The 19,661-nt window shown below is 40.0% G+C and overlaps 1 protein-coding gene and 1 long non-coding RNA gene across 2 annotated transcripts; one reads left to right on the top strand and one right to left on the bottom strand.

Moving 5' to 3' along the window:
- Window positions 1–285: 285 nt before the first annotated feature.
- LOC106566155 (biogenesis of lysosome-related organelles complex 1 subunit 1) lies at window positions 286–7,616 on the bottom strand. The gene is made up of 4 exons (XM_014134014.2): window positions 7,293–7,616; window positions 6,425–6,497; window positions 4,038–4,170; window positions 286–1,583 (listed from the first exon to the last, which is right to left on the bottom strand). The coding sequence occupies exons 1-4, from the start codon at window positions 7,351–7,353 to the stop codon at window positions 1,473–1,475; spliced, it is 378 nt and encodes a 125-aa protein (XP_013989489.1). The 5' UTR covers window positions 7,354–7,616; the 3' UTR covers window positions 286–1,472.
- A 3,230-nt stretch (window positions 7,617–10,846) lies between these two features.
- LOC106566154 (uncharacterized) lies at window positions 10,847–12,455 on the top strand. Its single transcript, XR_001319801.2, has 2 exons — window positions 10,847–11,031; window positions 12,034–12,455. It is a non-coding gene; the product is annotated as an uncharacterized lncRNA (long non-coding RNA).
- The last annotated feature ends 7,206 nt before the right edge of the window (window positions 12,456–19,661 follow it).

The raw sequence follows: 19,661 nt of genomic DNA, 5'->3' as shown, positions 1-19,661 counted from the left end.
AATGGAATATTTACCCACACTTATTCAGCGAGTGGACCATGTCTGTTATATCCGTGTTCGTCACCTACGGGTTTGATTCTTTTGTTGTTGTATTTTAGATGAATTTGTGCATGCAGTAACCCAAACGTCATGAGGTTGTCAGAACTTATGAAAGAGACTGGTTTACTAAACAGCAACGTGATTGAGCTCTAGTGCTCCGTGGCCTAGTGATGAAACAACTTTCCTCGTTTTACTTTGTCTTTTCAGCTGGATTCCACAGTCCAAAAATAATACAAAAACAACAAATGACTTCATTTCTTTATTCAAGAGTAGAGAACCGTCACATCAGAGTTAAAAGACGAGAACTTGACACGTATAACCTGGTCCCCCAGATCCGTTTGTGCTCTCGTCAACTCCATTGCGGTTAATGTGTTTGACGTGACAATGAGTAGGTACAATAGCAGAAACTGACAGGCACTCAGGCTACAATACACCGTGAGAGAGAACGATTAATTGAACATACATGATCCAAAAGGTTTTTCAAGAAGCAAGAGACTTAACGTGGCTTTTATTAAAACAGGGTACAGATACCACCTGCTTAACCCAGACGGATGTCACTGGTGAACACATCATTCAGTCTGCTTTAACCAGACTAGGTTGTTTTAGTCATCCAGGAGAGATGGCAGTTACCAGACAAGTCTCTCATTCTAAACAGGCGACCAATTACAAGCCAATAAATCCTATTTCTCCATGGTACTATTTCACAAACAGGCCTCCTTTGTTCCAACGCCTCGCTAGCTAATCCACATTTCAAAGTCCTATTCATCCTCATGGGAATAGGAAAATGGAATAACTTTAGAGAATGACTGACTGGTACGCTAGAGAGAGACTAAACCAATCTGAACTATTGATCTTTTCCGAAGAAGATTTGTTAAAACATTGCATTGCCCATACAATGGATTATATACATTAGCTTTGTCTTGTTCTCCCACACAGATTGACTCACAAAAGGAAACAATGTTTGGACAAACAGCTAAATCATTATTATTATTATTATTAGGAGTGTTGCTAAATTCACATGGACCCATCTGAAGTTGTTGCCCATTATACCTGGTCTGTGGACAATTAGTTCCCGATATTTCCACGACCGCTAGTATATTTTGGTACAGACCTTTAACAATTAAAGGGTTGTGGACAAAACTACATTGCAGATGGGCCATAGGCGCTCTGTTAAATTAGGTTTATTTGTCCACAGACATACTGTTCCTACTGTAACACAATGTGTCACTCATGAACACTGAGCAAGCCTTAAAGCCTTAGTCATTACTGAAGCCTCCAATCAACTTTTCAGATGGTTCATCAGCTGTTTTTAGTTGGGTTTTTTTAACCAGAATCCTGGTATCCGTGGTAAGTCCACCACTCTTTCACAGTGAAAGCGTTCAGCTACTGAAGCTAGCAGCAGGCTATCAGTTCCAGGTTAAGGTTCAGCGTATCTATGAAGAGGCTGATGTGAGCTGACCCTTGTGTACGTACTCCAGAGCTGTAGCGATGGTTCTCATGTCCATCTCAATACTGCGAGCCCAGTTCTCCACATCACCTATTTCCTGTTCAAAACAAAAACATAAAAAAGGTTAAAAGGCTAGGGCTGCCTTATTAAGGGGTCAATACTAAGGATACAATGGGAAGAGGTACAACTAAAAATGTCAAAAGTTCATGAATAAGTAGCCTACATGTTAAAGACTACACAAGTGTTGCAGCTATTTCCTACCACAAGGGGGACATGATCAACTTTACGACAAGGGGGGCATGATCAACTTTATGAGAAGGGGGGACATTATCAACTTTATGAGAAGGGGGGGCATGATCAACTTTACGACAAAGGGGGACATGATCGACTTTACGACAAGGCGGGGCATGATCAACTTTACGACAAGGGGGGACATGATCAACTTTATGAGAAGGGGGGGCATGATCAACTTTACGACAAAGGGGGACATGATCAACTTTACGACAAGGGGGGACATGATCAACTTTACGAGAAGGGGGGGCATTATTAACTTTATGAGTGAGCACCTGACATTTAATCGTCAGGCAGTCCTGAAAGTTATCCTCTTAATGACAAAGCCAACAGTAAATTCTTGACAAAGCATGAGTGAGCTGTGACACAGATGACTCAGAGCTATTTAACCTCTACTAAGCTAACATATGGAATTGTTTTAAGATGGTCAGACCATTAGTCATTTAGCTATTTGATTTTGAACTTTAGGTATAAAATGTTTTTTTGTTTTTTAAATGATAAAATATGACATTTGGCTTTTGCTACTATAGCCCATACAAACACATTGAATAACACAAACAAAAAATATCTAAATAGATCATAAGGAATATGTTTTTGAAGTGTCTGTCCTATATCTAGGAGATGTAAGTAAAGTTTAGGAAATATATATTTTTTGGAACAATATCACAAAACTGCCACAAAACGACCTTTTCGTGAGAAGACGGATTTTCAGGATGTCTCATGTTCGGACATACACCGCTGTAGCTCGGCCACCTTCCACCGCAGATCCGGAAGGCGAAATAGGCGGATGCCATGATATCTCTACCTTAAACTGACGTATTTTCTGATGGGGATTTTTTTTATTATTATGTTACTTAGATTGACGCACGGGAGTGTCAAAAGACTTAAGGATTAATACCAAAACATATCAACCTTACTCTCTCGCTCGCTCTCTGTTCTTCCTGACCAAGCCAAGGTATGTGACTGTACAGGACACATTCCTTATGCACCTCTAATACAGCTTCCTGGAAGATTACAGACCCGAGAGATGGAATATGGCATTTGATGTTCAACAACAAGGGTTTGGATTTCCCTCCATACCTTAGGCATCTACTGGTGTCAATGTTAACACAGGCAGAGATTGGCTTAAAGCTGAGTGTGAGCCTTGGTACTTAAAAAACAGTAGCTCACCATCTGTCTGAGTCAGTGATATATATTGCTTTGATGAGCTTGAGGCCTACTAAATGTTAAGTATCACACGTGTTTAACTAAAATGCTCTTGAACCTATTTAACATGTTTGCCTGGCTGGGAATGTGGCAGGGTTAACATTATAACAGGAGTGGAAAGTAAACTAACAGCTAGGCCTCTGGCGATGAAAAGCCACCAGTTTGTTCTGATCCCAAAGGAAACTTATATTGTACTCCTCATCAGGTTTGAAACACTCATTACAGGGGGGTCATTTTGGGGCCTGCTATCATTCAACAAACAAAAGGATTTAGGGGGGAAATCGCTACTAATCTAAGACCATACTGTATAGTGTCTGTATACCTTCAGGGCTTAGTTAAAGCCTTCCACCATACTGTACAGTCTGTATACCTTCAGGGCTTGGTTAAAGCCTTCCACCATACTGTACAGTCTGTATACCTTCAGGGCTTAGTTAAAGCCTTCCACCATACTGTACAGTCTGTATACCTTCAGGGCTTAGTTAAAGCCTTCCACCATACTGTATAGTGTCTGTATACCTTCAGGGCTTAGTTAAAGCCTTCCACCATACTGTACAGTCTGTATACCTTCAGGGCTTAGTTAAAGCCTTCCACCATACTGTACAGTGTCTGTATACCTTCAGGGCTTAGTTAAAGCCTTCCACCATACTGTATAGTGTCTGTATACCTTCAGGGCTTGGTTAAAGCCTTCCACCATACTGTATAGTGTCTGTATACCTTCAGGGCTTGGTTAAAGCCTTCCACCATACTGTACAGTCTGTATACCTTCAGGGCTTGGTTAAAGCCTTCCACCATACTGTATAGTGTCTGTATACCTTCAGGGCTTGGTTAAAGCCTTCCACCATACTGTATAGTGTCTGTATACCTTCAGGGCTTGGTTAAAGCCTCCCACCATACTGTACAGTCTGTATACCTTCAGGGCTTAGTTAAAGCCTTCCACCATACTGTACAGTCTGTATACCTTCAGGGCTTGGTTAAAGCCTTCCACCATACTGTACAGTCTGTATACCTTCAGGGCTTGGTTAAAGCCTTCCACCATACTGTACAGTCTGTATACCTTCAGGGCTTGGTTAAAGCCTTCCACCATACTGATCCACTGAGCGGTCTGCTTGGAGAACTGGCTGGCCTGCACCTGTAACGTCTTCACCTCATGGTCCAGCTTCCTCTGGTTCACGTACGCCTGGGCCACCCTGGAATTAAAACACAGCAACTGGAATATGAGTATAACAACATTTTAAGAGACATGGCGATCAGAAGATTTGACATAAGGATGTAGGCCTAAGCAACGTCTAACAAATCAACAGAAGGTTGAATTGATGACATCTTATGTGCAAAGACATTCTATTGGATACTGAAGAGAAATTAGACAGGAAGTAGTGATTATGAAAGTGTAAAAAAAAAAAAAAGAATCCTTATGAAATCCATAATCTCAACAACAAAAAAAGTAGGTTTCTACACTTGACTTTCTACTCTTTGTTAACTGCAATTGAATGTAGTGGCGCAACAATGGTAGTCAAGTCCAACTGTTTTCACATGGTGCTTTTCTTGTGTGTCGCCACTAGATCAAACTTCCTGCCATCCAGGACCTCTATACCAGGCGGTGTCAGAGGAAGGCCCTAAAAATGGTCAAAGACCCCAGCCACCCTAGTCAGGCTGTTCTCTCTGCTACCGCACGGCAAGCGGTACCGGAGCGCCGACTCTAGGTCCAAACGGCTCCTTAAACAGCTTCTACCCCCAAGCCATAAGATTGCTGAACAAGTAACCAAATGACCACCCGGACTATTTACATTTTTTGGCTGCTACTCGCTGTTTATATCTATGCATAGACACTTTACCCCTACCTACATGTACAAATTACCTACACCACCTGTATATAGCCTCGTTATTGTTATTTTTGTTATACTTAAAAAAATATATGTATTTAGTAAATATTTTCTTAACTGCATTGTTGGTTAATAAGGGCTTGTAAGTAAGCATTTCACTGTAAGGTCTACACCTGTTGTATTCGGCGCATGTGGCGAATACAATTTGATTTTAATTTACTTTTGTACTATTGAAATATTACCGGTGTGTATGTACACTGTGCTGTGGAGTCACATGTTATCATTGGTTAACACAGTGATTGAAAGCTAATAAGCACACTGACAGGGGGCAGTTTCCTGGGCACAGATGATGCCTAGTCCTGAACTAACAACTCAATTGAGAATCTCCATTGAAAACGTTTGATTTTTTTTTTTTGTCCAGGATAATAAAAAAAAATATCTATGGGGCATTTTCAGTTATAAAATCAAAGATTGCTTTGTATGAAGATGGGAAGAAACTGCTTCTCCAATAGAAATCCCAGATCACACCTGTAGGTGTTGTCATGGAGACGTTAGCTAGCTAAGATCAAGTGCATTTGACAAAATGATATAAACCTACAGCTCATATACAAGATGGTAGCTAAACATTTTCAATGCAGGTTACAAAACAGGCCTAATTTGTCACGTGTCAACAAATTTGATCTGAAATGGCCGAGTTGAACAGCTGAATGACTTGAACCAAAATGACAAGATGGGTACATAAAAAAAGGGGTAGGTCCCTATAAAACATTTTTTTAAATCTGTGTTGTGGACGGAATCAAGACATTAAAAACGTAATTCAACAATATATTCAACTTGTTTGGAAATTAACTAAAATCTATTGAACAAAAGTTATTAGAAGTTATTAGAAATGTCATTAAAATTTGCCAAAGTGAATCATAAGACAAACAAAATGCATCAGTGATTCGTATTTTCATGCAACTTTCTGAAACAGCACAGGAATGCCTCTGAGTGGGTGTGTGCGGTGCATACGTCTACACTTTGTGTAGCCGTTAGCTATGATGCTAATGATAACATTATTCTGGTAGAGATAGAAAGGCTTTCCCAAAAACCTTATCAATTAAAAATGTTAACTACAAAGTAGCCTATATGTCTACCTGGCAGAATAATATTGTGATTATTTGCATCAATCCAGTGGCCATTTGTTTTGCAAACTCTGCAATCACACGAGCACTACAGAAACACCGCTTAACCAAACAACTGTTTCTTCCTGGTGCACATTTCCATTAAAGGGTAACTACACAAAAATCATATTTGAAGAAAAAAAATCCCAGAACTAAAAATGTGTCTTCTGATGCAGTTTAAACATTAGTGTGGTCTTACAACAACATCCATTTTTATATATATATATATATATATATATATATATATATATATATATATATATATATATATATATATAAATACTTTTATTTTTTTAAGTGAGTGAGAGAGAGCGAAAACTTAAATCTTGAAAAACTAAAATGGAAAATAACGAATTTGGGAAAAACAAAACATAGTCAGGCAAAAAATAAATACATATTTTTATAGGTCTCTACAGGGTAAATGCCACAAGCTAGCTTCTAGCCATATATTCACATACCCAACATTGAGGTGATCCACCAAGGCTTCTGTTAGACAGGTGGCAGCTGCAATAGCCTCTCGTCTGCGTCTCTCTGAGCAGGGCAAAAGAAAACAGGAGTGTATTCATTACATCTTCAAACGGAAACCGTTTAAACCACCAAATAGAAGTAAATCGACCACAACAGAACAAAAAACAGGGAGGGTCCTACCTGAATTTCTTCTTTTTTTTTTGCAAAACGTTAAATAGTTTGGAGTAAACTGTTTCTGTTGCAGAATATGCGTAATGAATGCACCTACAGAAAACGTTTACCGTTTAATAACCAAACGGAAGCAAAACTAGAGTTTCTAGTTATTGGACAAATGTAGGAATCCGCCACCCCGGAATGAACAAACCCCACCTACCATGTCATGGGTGGAATAGCATAACGTAGCTAGGTTAGCCATCAAGTCAACAACGGTACCGTCTTCTAGTTAGCTAAATTGGTTGTATTCACCCAAACTTGAGTAACCATTGGAGTACATGTACTTGTATATAACCACATATATATTGGGTCGTTACTATATATATATATATATATATATGCGGTATAAAGTCGATTCCAGGTGCTAGTTAGCTAAGTGACTGGTCCAGGGCGTCAGTTCCAATAACGTTACTAGCAGAGGCAACTCTGCTAAACAGACCTAACTAACTATAAATCCAGTTATCGTCACGAAATTGACAATTTGTTCGACTCATGTATTTCAAACAGTTGTTTGTTCTAAAGGTTCAACTAACTAGAACCTTGTTGTTGCAGCTAACTTGCTAACTATATTTCCTAGCTAATGTTTTTAGCATATAGCATAGTTAGCTGCAGCGACACACGATACTTTCTTTACCCTGGTCTCACCTTGCAGTTCCTTTCTCTCGTTTTGCTTTGCATGGTGCTCCTTCAATAAACGAGAAAGCATTTTTACTTTATTGTTCGCTACCTTAATTTAATTGTGTAATGTATTTTCATTTATCTAGCAGGGACATGAGAGCTGGCAGGATTTACAGCTGTTGTCACCAGACCCACGTAATGATGATCAATGGCGTTTCTCGTAGGCAAATATCTAAGATCAGCTTTCCATTCCAAAGCAGAAACGTTGAATTAGCCCAAAATAACGCAATATTGACTTCAGATCCGTTTTTATTTCTTCTTTGGAGTTTAACGGAAGTTGGCATCCAATATGTTGCATTACTGCCACCAAGTGGACTATAATATAAATCCGTTGTACTTTGTCAGAAAAAATGGGGAAAGAGAAAAACACCGCCACTCAACACACCACTCTTCCAAAGTCAAATCTCATATACCCAAATACTTCTCTGCAGCTGCCACCACAACATCTATTTGCTGTGATTTACATTCCATTTCTGTGGTACAGTTGATCACCATTGCTATGAACGCTAAGAAGCCACCCTTACTGAAGCAAACATCACTCGTTGCTCTATCTCTCTGTGCTTGCACAGATCGACTACTCACAGCAATCCTCTCAGGATCCTTCACCGTTGACCCATCCTCCTCTACTTTCTTCTGCACTACTCTGACTCTGGCCACTTCAACCTGCCTCTCTCTCACCGGACACTTCCGATCCCCCAGCAACATGGGCACTCCTACAGTTTACACACACACACACACACACACACACACACACACACACACACACACACACCTTTATCCCCCGAAACCACACAATCCTTTATCACATGCCCTCCTGCACACTTCCCACATCTTGGAATCTTCTTCCTACAAACTACTACAACATGGCCATAAACGTGGGACCTGAAACACTGCAGTGGATTCGGCACAAAAGCTCTAACAGGATAACTAATATATGACTCAAAACTCAGAAGGACCAACAGTGACTCCTCTGTTTCACCACGCTCACCACCGGGTCTGAACGGTGGGCATCACAAACACCAGGAATTCTCACCTTCAATCTCTCCACCTCCACACGTAACGCTACCCCCAGAAATCACTCCTTTCAATGGTGCCCTGTTCCTAACAGCAAAGCAAGAAACAGATCTACACCCAAGTTGCGTGACACAGAGCGTCCGCTATCCTCTGATCAGAACAAACACAAACAAATATCACAAGTCCACTACGGGTTACCTTCACTGATTCAACTGCACCCAACTCCTTTCTCATCCACCATGAAACCACAAATGAATCCGACTAAAAAAGGCAAGAGTCCACTTTCTCCAAAAAAAAGTTCACTCTTACTAGACCAGATTCTTCTTTTTCATGTCAATTGATGCCAGGCTCAAGTGCTGAGCTCTTCACCACATCTTCCAGCTCACTTAACTCACCCTCATTCACTTCCATTTCACCTCCAGAACTCAGTCTGACTCACTCTGTTTGCACTTGACACCACTTTTCTTCGACACCCCATCTCCATTTTTATTGCCATCGTCCTCCAATTCAAATCCAACCTCTGCTTTCCTCATTCTCTTCTTCCTCTCTTCCCTGTGCCATTATACCATCTGTGCCATTAGTGTCTGTGACAGCATGGGCAGCGCCATTGAGGCTACAACCCATAGGAATCCCCACCTAGTTGACTCCTTTGACTACTTTAAAATGGCAGAAGCATGGTGTAAGGCCTCAATGGCCCTGCCCTTGCCCATGCTAAAACATCACATGCTTTGTAAACAACAGGTGTGGACTAACAGTGAAATGCTTACTTACGGCCCTTCCCAACAATGCAGAGAGAAAGAAAATAATAGAAAAGTAAAACATGTAATAATGAAAGTAATAATAGATACACATTCAGTAACTATAACTTGGCTCTATACATGGGGTACCAGTACTGAGTCGATGTGCAGAGGTATGCTGTAATTGAGGTAGATATGTACATATAACTAGGAATAAAGTGACAGATAATAAACAGTAGCAGCAGAGTATGTGATGTGTTAAAAGAGTTTGTGCAAAAAGGGTCAATGCAGATAGTTAAATAGCTAACCAATAGCTACCCGGACTAACTATTTAACAGTCGTATGGGTTGGGGGCAGAAGCTGTTCAGGGTCCCGTTGGTTCCAGACTTGGTGCATCGGTACCGCTTGCCGTGAGGTAGCAGAGACAACAGTCTATGACTTGGGTGGCTGGAGTCTTTGACAATTTTTAAGGCCTTCCTCTGACACCGCCTGGTATAGAGGTCCTGGATGGCAGGGAGCTCGGCTCTACTGATGTACTGGGCCGTACGCATCACCATCTGTAGCACCTTACGGTCGGATGCCAAGCAGTTGCCATACCAAGAGGTGATGCAGCCAGTCAAGACGCTCTCAGTGGTGCAGCTGTAGAATTTTTTGAGGATCTGAGGATCAACTGGTATCATTAACTCCAGCCAGCCAAGTCATAGACGGTGCACCGGTACCGCTCGCCGTGCAGTAGTAAAGAGAACAAAGTCTGGAACCAACAGGACTCTGAACATCACTTTTGACTAATCACATACGCTGCTCCTACTTTTTATTGTCTATCCTGTTGCCTAGTCACTTCATCCCTACCTATATGCACATATCTACCTCAATTACCTCACACCCCTACACATCAACTCAGTACTGGTACCCTGTGTATTTAACCAAGTTATCATCAACTCAGTACTGGTACCCTGTGTATTTAACCAAGTTATCATCAACTCAGTACTGGTACCCTGTGTATTTAACCAAGTTATCATCAACTCAGTACTGGTACCCTGTGTATTTAACCAAGTTATCTTTCATTTATTTATTGTGTTATTATGTTTCTATAATGTCTCTTTCTTTCTCTCTGCGTTCTTGGGAAGGGCCCATAAGTAAGCTTTTCACTGTTAGTCTACACCTGTCGTTGGGAAGGGCCCGTAAGTAAGCATTTCACTGTTAGTCGACACCTGCTGTTTACACAGCATGGGATATGAGTGTGGCTATCAGTAATCCAATTCATATACAGTACCTATGAACCACCTCTTCCTCCTCCACCTCCTCTCTGTCTCCTGTCTCAGTCATTAATCAATACTGTAATAGTGCTGTCTGCAGCAGCAGTGGTACAGAGCGGTGAGGGCTAAAAAGGGTAGAAGAGGAAAAACACTGTCTTTTTAAGTACTGTCTACCATCTAAAATAGTCTTTCTCCTTGAAGTGAGTCACCCAGACTGCTAATGAATTCTTGTATTGGGTTGTTGGGTGGCGGTGTCACAAGCAACGCTCATCAAAATTATTAAAAGGTTTTTAAAAACAATTATAATGCAACAGTTGGACAATGGATGAAGATACTCCAAACTTTTAGATTTAAAAAAAAATTATCCATCAGATATTGACTGAATTATAGCTCCCGTGTGGCGCATTGGTGCAATGCCCTGTATTCACTGGCACATTGTGCCGCACGGTGAAACACCGCTTCCCGTTTATTTTCAATGGAAGGAAAGCGGTGAGAAGCGGAGAGGGCGGCGCGAAGGTGGCGTGGGAGGCGGTGAAAAGGTAAACTTATCCCAACTTTATGCAAATCACCAGCAGCGACCGCTGGGCGATGACCAATCATATCGAGTGGTTTCCATGACGAATTTGACGCTATGGGACCCAAGGCTGGAGACTTTCTTCAGCAAAGATGGCTGACAAAAATACTAAGATGGTAGGAAATGTAAGTGATTATAACATCATAACGAAATATTCCAAAAATGTACAGTTCAGAAGAATATGTTAGTTAATGTAGAGACAAACGATTATGCATATTTTTTTTATGTCAAAGTTAATTTACGGAAATCGCGATTTAGCAAGCTAGCTGACTAGCTAACATTAGACAGCTAGCTGGCTAGCTAACATTAGACAGCTAGCTGGCTAGCTAACATTAGACAGCTAGCTGGCTAGCTAACATTAGACAGCTAGCTGGCTAGCTAACATTAGACAGCTAGCTGACTTGCTAACATTAGACAGCTAGCTGACTAGCTAACATTAGACAGCTAGCTGACTAGCTAACATTAGACAGCTAGCTGACTAGCTAACATTAGACAGCTAGCTGACTAGCTAACATTAGACAGCTAGCTGACTAGCTAACATTAGACAGCTAGCTGACTAGCTAACATTAGACAGCTAGCTGACTAGCTAACATTAGACAGCTAGCTAACATTAGACAGCTAGCTGGCTAGCTAACGTTAGACAGCTAGCTGGCTAGCTAACATTAGACAGCTAGCTGGCTAGCTAACATTAGACAGCTAGCTGGCTAGCTAACATTAGACAGCTAGCTGACTTGCTAACATTAGACAGCTAGCTGACTAGCTAACATTAGACAGCTAGCTGACTAGCTAACATTAGACAGCTAGCTGACTAGCTAACATTAGACAGCTAGCTGACTAGCTAACATTAGACAGCTAGCTGACTAGCTAACATTAGACAGCTAGCTGACTAGCTAACAGACAGCTAGCTGACTAGCTAACATTAGACAGCTAGCTGACTAGCTAACATTAGACAGCTAGCTGACTAGCTAACATTAGACAGCTAGCTGACTAGCTAACATTAGACAGCTAGCTAACATTAGACAGCTAGCTGGCTAGCTAACGTTAGACAGCTAGCTGACTAGCTGACTAGCTTTATGTGTGTTGTGACATGAGTATGAAATTGTAATTCTGGTTGTTTAATGTTTTAGGGACTCCTGAAACAACCAGCAAACCAGGCGGTCATCTTGTTAAACAGTGGATGTAAAGAATCTAGCTAGCTAAAGCATTTACTGCAAATTGAATGTACAATTTTGTAAGCTTGCCTTGCTGATATTTGCCATGCAATGCAGATGAAGTAATGTAGCTAGCTAACAATTTTATTTTTGCTTATTGCGCAGTGGAGGATAAAAAATACCTGTATGCCATATTAGTTCAGAACCTAGCTATGAACCTCAGCTTTCATAGCCAGTTGTATCAACTTCAAAACAGTCTGAATGACATTAATGAAGCCTATGGTTAAGTAGAATATAATATAACTTTGTACAAAGGATGCCCACATTGTAGCCTGTACTTTTTAATATAGTCACTGATCATGTACACTACCTTGGCAAATAAATGTGCAGCTCAGGTATGAATGTCTTTGAGAGAATTTTTCAATCATATCCAATACCAGGAGTATCAAATTCCAGTCTTTGAATGACTCTGTGTCTGCATGTATGAATTACAATTATACACTTCAACAGTGTTTACCAATCTTGGTCCTGGGACATCAATGGTTACACATTGTAGCTATGCAATAGACTCCAAACATGTTTTAACTAGTTAAAGGCTGATTTGTAATTCATATATACAGAAATATAATAAAATAAACAGTACACTACACTTCCTATGCATCATGTAAAACTGGTTCATCTCAATATCTAATTTCCTTCATCTGCATTGATCTGACAAACACAGGATAGGTGTAGTATTTCATCAAATGAGAGACTTCATTTCAACCATTAGAGAATGTGAAACGCTTTATACCGGTACCCCCTGTATATAGCCTCGTTATTGTTATTTTATTGTGTTACTTATTATTATTATTTTTTTAATACTTTAGGTTTATTTAGTAAATATTTTCTTAAGCGTATTTCTTGAACTGCATTGTTGGTTAAGGGCTTGTAAGTAGGCACTTCACGGTAAGGTGAATCCAGCGCATTGTTAAACCCAGACTTGGACCACACATCCACTCCACTAGTGATTGCTTTGCAATGCTTGCAGTTACACACTGATTCCTTCCAAACCACTCATTGTTGAATTTGCGATTTCCAACTTGTTGTGTAATATTTATGTCCAATGGCCGATGAGCACTGAAAAGTTTTATCTGTAATTTCTCTTCATTATTTCTCTTCATATAACAAGGATTAAAAGGGATTTGCCAGTAGATTGTCGACTTGATTCATGATGATGACAGCTAGCTAAGATTTTGAAAGTATGATGTCAGTCCAATCAAAGCTACTGTAGATATAAGGTGATTTGACGTAATAGTATCTGTGGTTGGGCACTTCAAATTTAACTATATGGCAGCACCCAAGGAGCTTGAATTTTCAAGCTCTCCCTGTAGATTTTGAGGTGACGTAGTGTCCCCATGAGAAACACCTGCATTTTGGAGCTGCCTTCCCCCTCCCTGGCACTCGAAGGCACCAGGCTCCCCAGGATTACGCACACATGCCTGTTACATTTAGGACAGATTTGTCCTAAATGTAACACTTTGTATTCAGGAATTGCTTTGCCACATTTTTTGTAGTATTACTTTTTGTGCCTTGTTGCAAACAGGATGCATGTTTTGGAATATTTTTGATTCTGTACAGGCTTCTTTCTTTTCACTCTGTCAATTAGGTTATTATTGTGGTAAAATTATTGTGGAGTAACTACAATGTTGTTGATCCATCCTCAGTTATCTCCTATTACAGCCATTAAACTCTGTAACTGTTTTAAAGTCAACATTGGCCTCATAGTGAAATCCCTGAGTGGTTTCTTTCCTCTCTGGCAACTGAGTTAGGAAGGACTGGGTGAATTGATACACCATCCAAAGTGTATAAGGATATTCTTCTTATTTTTTTTTATTTTTTTTTACCAATCTACCAATAGCTGCCCTTCTTTCCGAGGCATTGAAAAAAATCTCACTGGGCTTTGTGGTTGAATCTGTGTTTCAAATTCACTGCTCGATTGTAGTCATTCAAAAATTATGTTCAACACTATTATTGCACACTGAGTCCATGCAAATTATTATGTGACTTGTTAAGCACATTTTTACTTCTGAACTTATTTAGGCTTGCCATACAAAAGGGGTTGAATACTTATTGACTCAATCAAAGTTATCTGTAAAGGCCTTTTTACATCAGCTGATGTCTCAAAGTGCTGTACAGAAACCCAGCCTAAAACCCCAAAGAGCAAGTAATGCAGATGTAGAAGCACGGTGGCTAGGAAAAACTCCCTAGAAAAGCAGGAACCTAGGAACAAACCTAGAGGGCTGTGCTTGTGAAGATTATAAAAGAGTACAGAAATGTAGGCCAGATCGTTCTTCAAGACATTTAAACGTTCATAGATGACCATCAGTGTCTAATAATCACAGTGGTTATAGAGGGTGAAATAGTTTAGCACCTCAGGAGTAAATGCCAGTTGGCTTTTCATTGCCGAGCAAGACATTTCAGATTTTCATTTTTTATTAATTAGTAAAAAATTTGAAAAACATAATTCCACTTTGACATTATTTGGTATTGTGTGTAGTGACCCCCCCCAAAAAAATCATAATTTATCAATTTTAATTAATTGTAAAAATTCAGGCTGTAATGCAACAAAATGTGTATTACATTTACTTTTGATCCTTAAGTATATTTAAACCCAAATAATTTTAGACTTTTACTCAATTCGTATTTAACTGGGTGACTTTCACTTTTACTTGAGTGATTTTCTATTAACGTATCTTTACATTTAGTCAAGTATGACAGTTGGGTACTTTTTCCACAGACTTTCGGAAGTTGCTTTCATTTTCATTCTAATATGTAAACATTTCAACTGTATTAGATTATTACTTTGTTCAATTCCCGTTTCAGCCATTACCGGAATGTGTTTGACAAGTCATTGTTTCCAAGGTCCTAAACGTTCCCGAGTGGTCTGCCGAGTGGCGCAGCGGTCTAAGACACTGCATCTCAGTGCAAGAGGCGTCACTACAGACCCTTGTTTGATTCCAGGCTGTATCACAACAGGCCGGGATTGGGAGTCCCATAGGGCGGCGCACAATTGGCCCAGCATCGTCTGGGTTAGGCTGTGATTGTAAATAAGAATTTGTTCTTAACGGACTTGCCTAGTTAAATAAAGGATAAACACATAAAAATAGAAAACAGGAAAAACGACAGGCACAAACAAGAGTATTAAAGTAAAATGAAAGTATTCAATCCAGCGAGACTTAAGTGACAAGAGGATTTTGCACCAAACACAAGAAATAGATGGCTGAAAAAGACAGATCCTCAGGTGGGTGGGGCATGTGTCACACACACACACACACACACACACACACACACACACACACACACACACACACAGGCTGTCACAGGAGATCTTGCTGTTAACTTTTGTTTCTCCTCTACCACCTACTGTACTTTGTTCACACATTCTGGGCTCTGAGCCCAAGCTGCCATTAAAGATATTTTCTCAAACTCACTGACTTGCCATTCCTTGGATCTCCTCTTTATTTATTTTTAGTCCCAGCATCTTTTGCAGTTTCTGGATACCATTCTGTTTAAAGGATACCATTCTGTTTGAAGGATACCATTCTGTTTGAAGGATACCATTCTGTTTGAAGGATACCATTCTGTTTAAAGGATACCATTCTGTTTGAAGGATACCATTCTCTTTGAAGGATACCATTCTGTTTAAAGGATACCATTCTGTTTAAAGGATACCATTCTGTTTAAAGGATACCATTCTGTTTGAAGGATAGCATTCTGTTTAAAGGATACCATTCTGTTTAAAGGATACCATTCTGTTTAAAGGATACCATTCTGTTTGAAGGATACCATTCTGTTTGAAGGATACCATTCTGTTTAAAGGATACCATTCTGATTGAAGGTTATCATTCTGTTTAAAGGATACCATTCTGTTTAAAGGAGTTTGTGTGTGTCTTTTTGTCCTTAGTGCATACTGTATGTAACCGATGTGAAATGGCTAGCTAGTTAGCGGGGTGCGCGCTAATAGCATTTCAACCGTCACTCACTGAGACCTTGAAGTAGTCGTTCCCCTTGCTCTGCAAGGGCCGCGGCTTTTGTGAAGCTATGGGTAACGATGCTTCGAGGGTGGCTATTGTCGATGTGTGCAGAGGGTCCCTGGTTAGAGCCCAGGTAGGGGTGAGGAGAGGGACGGAAGCTATGCTGTTACATGTACACCAAAAAAAACATAACGATATAAATTATTATATTAGTAGTATTTGTATTATGTTAATAGAAATTAAAAGATGTATTAACACAGGCTTGATTGATATGAGGAAATCAACAGGGAAGGCTATTGATGCCACGCAGGCCTCCCAGATTGATACTGAATCAAAAAAATGGAAGATAATATGATGATTATCTATAACGATCAGAGAGGACGCTGTCTGAAACAGATTTTGTAGAGCTGTGAATGGCATTAATTCCTAGGTGTGCTGATCTAGAATTTGCCCATTACAATCTTCTTCATTATGAACTAAAAAAAGGACAAAACTGACCTTAGATCAGCACTCCTACTGTGAGATGCTGTATGAAAACGGGCCCCATGCCAACATCTTGACCAAAGAACTTGATGGAGGTAAATCAGTGTAATGAACATCCATAGGGGGAAAAAAGCTATTTAAGCTCCAACAGCTTTGTTTTTGACCAGTAGATACAAACTACTCAACCGTTAGTACATTCACTTGTACATATAAACCTATTCAAAGTTTAGATCATTGTGAGTTATATGAAGAACTATACAGTATAATGAGAGATTTATAACTTTTACCATTCTGCATTACAGAAGGACCTACCTGCAGGCTTGCCCTGATTCATGTCTGTTGACTCCTATGGCGTCTAAAGGTAACCTACTGGCATACCCCTGATATACCCTGATACATGGCTGCGTTTTCTCCCTTCCTACACCACCTCAGAGCAGCAGAGGGCAACAAGAGCAGGTGCTTCAGCGACAGCCAGCCAACAGCTCAGTGCAGGCCCCCAATGGCCAGGCCCTCATGCTTGCTTTATTCCACTATGTGGGAGTTCCCCTTGGCTTGTGATGCCAAGCAGTTCACATGAGAATGATGTTCTCAGCGTTGAGAGCTGAGCAAGTGCAAGCATCTAAGACTGATCCAGATCACTCACGGAATCATCAGCGAGTAGTGAGCACTGACCACTGCAGTCTGTCACAGTATACAGTTTATTTTCAGATAAGGAAAATATAGACTTCGATAGATGTATTTTTTTTTTTTACTAAAACAATATGGGAAAAAAATTAAGTATGAAATACTTGCAAGTAATAAAACATACCTCGCAAAAAGGACCTACCTCTCCTAATTTCATATTCTGTATCTCATGGCGCCCCGTTTGTGCCGCTCTGTCCAAACTGAAAGGCTCAGTTCAGTCAAAAACATGTGATTTTCCCAATGTTTTATATTTCCACACTATAAGGTTTGAATAATACTGGGAAACTGGGAAAATTATGATAATGCCCTTTTAGTGTTAAGAGTTGTTTTTCAGCCTGTTTTGGTGGGAAGGAGTTTTGTTCTGCTTTTCAAGGGAAATGGAAAGACGTTCTTTTGGGATGATTTTGGACGGGCGACTCTCCATCTTAACTCCTCCTCCACATTAACTGGATTGGTTGAACAGTGCAGAAGAGAACCTCCCCAGACAGTTTTTTTTCCCCCTTCTTGTCAAGACCAGCATGTAGAGGGATCTAGTTTCATGCGTTTCTTTTATGCCTGCTACGTTAGGTTAGTGACAGGAGGACAGGAATCAGTGAGGGCATGACTGACTGGACACTGAACTTTGGTGTGGCAAAGCAGGTAGTGCATTCGGAAAGTATTCAGACCCCTTCCCCTTTTCCACATTTTGTTACATTTCAACCTTTTTCAAAAATTGATAAAAATGTTGTTTTTCTGTAATTCTGGTCACATTTTCATGCCACAGCACAGATACCTCTTGTTACCCTCCGCTTCATCCCATCACAGGGTTGTCCTTACATATCGTGGGTCGCTGCGCACATTACTTTGCACTATTGTCAGGGAGGTCCATTTCAGATCACTGCAAGTTATGGGATTCCAAGCAGACCTCTGAAAGAAAAAAACTACTTTTATAAAACTTTACTGTTTCTCCAGCAGCTAACAGCTATCTTCAAATATTTTTTTCGGCTAGCAGCTATCTACAGCTAATTTCCTTATTTTCTAAATGCCATTTCCCCCTTTTTCTAATTCTAATTACTGGAAGTTATGGGATTCCAGCCCAGATTGTTCTCTGTAAAGGAGGAGAAGAAAGAAGCCCTTCAGTTGTTTATTGATCAACCGTGTTCTCCTGCCAGAGGTATCTTCAATGTTTGATTATTGATCAACCGTGTTCTCCAGCCAGAGGTATCTTCAATGTTTGATTATTGATCAACCGTGTTCTCCAGCCAGAGGTATCTTCAATGTTTGATTATTGATCAACTGTGTTCTCCTGCCAGAGGTATCTTCAATGTTTGATTATTGATCAACTGTGTTCTCCAGCCAGAGGTATCTTCAATGTTTGATTATTGATCAACTGTGTTCTCCAGTCAGAGGTATCTTCAATGTTTGATTATTGATCAACTGTGTTTTCCAGTCAGATGTATCTTCAATGTTTGATTATTGATCAACTGTGTTCTCCAGCCAGAGGTATCTTCAATGTTTGATTATTGATCAACCGTGTTCTCCAGCCAGAGGTATCTTCAATGTTTGATTATTGATCAACTGTGTTTTCCAGTCAGATGTATCTTCAATGTTTGATTATTGATCAACTGTGTTCTCCAGTCAGAGGTATCTTCAATGTTTGATTATTGATCAACTGTGTTTTCCAGTCAGAGGTATCTTCAATGTTTGATTATTGATCAACCGTGTTCTCCAGCCAGAGGTATCTTCAATGTTTGATTATTGATCAACTGTGTTCTCCAGCCAGAGGTATCTTCAATGTTTGATTATTGATCAACTGTGTTTTCCAGTCAGAGGTATCTTCAATGTTTGATTATTGATCAACCGTGTTCTCCAGCCAGAGGTATCTTCAATATTTGATTATTGATCAACCGTGTTCTCCAGCCAGAGGTATCTTCAATGTTTGATTATTGATCAACTGTGTTCTCCAGTCAGAGGTATCTTCAATGTTTGATTATTGATCAACTGTGTTCTCCTGCCAGAGGTATCTTCAATGTTTGATTATTGATCAACTGTGTTCTCCTGCCAGAGGTATCTTCAATGTTTGATTATTGATCAACTGTGTTTTCCAGTCAGAGGTATCTTCAATGTTTGATTATTGATCAACTGTGTTTTCCAGTCAGAGGTATCTTCAATGTTTGATTATTGATCAACTGTGTTCTCCTGCCAGAGGTATCTTCAATGTTTGATTATTGATCAACTGTGTTCTCCTGCCAGAGGTATCTTCAATGTTTGATTATTGATCAACTGTGTTCTCCAGTCAGAGGTATCTTCAATGTTTGATTATTGATCAACTGTGTTCTCCTGCCAGAGGTATCTTCAATGTTTGATTATTGATCAACTGTGTTCTCCTGCCAGAGGTATCTTCAATGTTTGATTATTGATCAACTGTGTTCTCCAGTCAGA

This window comes from Salmo salar, chromosome ssa12, assembly GCF_905237065.1.
Source record: "Salmo salar chromosome ssa12, Ssal_v3.1, whole genome shotgun sequence".
In the NCBI taxonomy this organism is placed as follows: domain Eukaryota; kingdom Metazoa; phylum Chordata; class Actinopteri; order Salmoniformes; family Salmonidae; genus Salmo; species Salmo salar.
The sequence above is the reverse complement of the archived record's forward strand: the minus strand, read 5'-3'. Positions and strand labels throughout refer to the sequence as shown.

Excerpts from the sequence above, each read along its gene's own strand:
- LOC106566155 (XM_014134014.2), bottom strand. The coding sequence starts at position 7,353 with ATGCTTTCTCGTTTATTGAAGGAGCACCATGCAAAGCAAAACGAGAGA. Across the intron at positions 4,171-6,424 it reads GTGGATCACCTCAATGTTGG|GGTGGCCCAGGCGTACGTGA; the intron begins GTATGTGAATAT and ends TTTTAATTCCAG. Across the intron at positions 1,584-4,037 it reads GCTTTAACCAAGCCCTGAAG|GAAATAGGTGATGTGGAGAA; the intron begins GTATACAGACTG and ends TGTTTTGAACAG.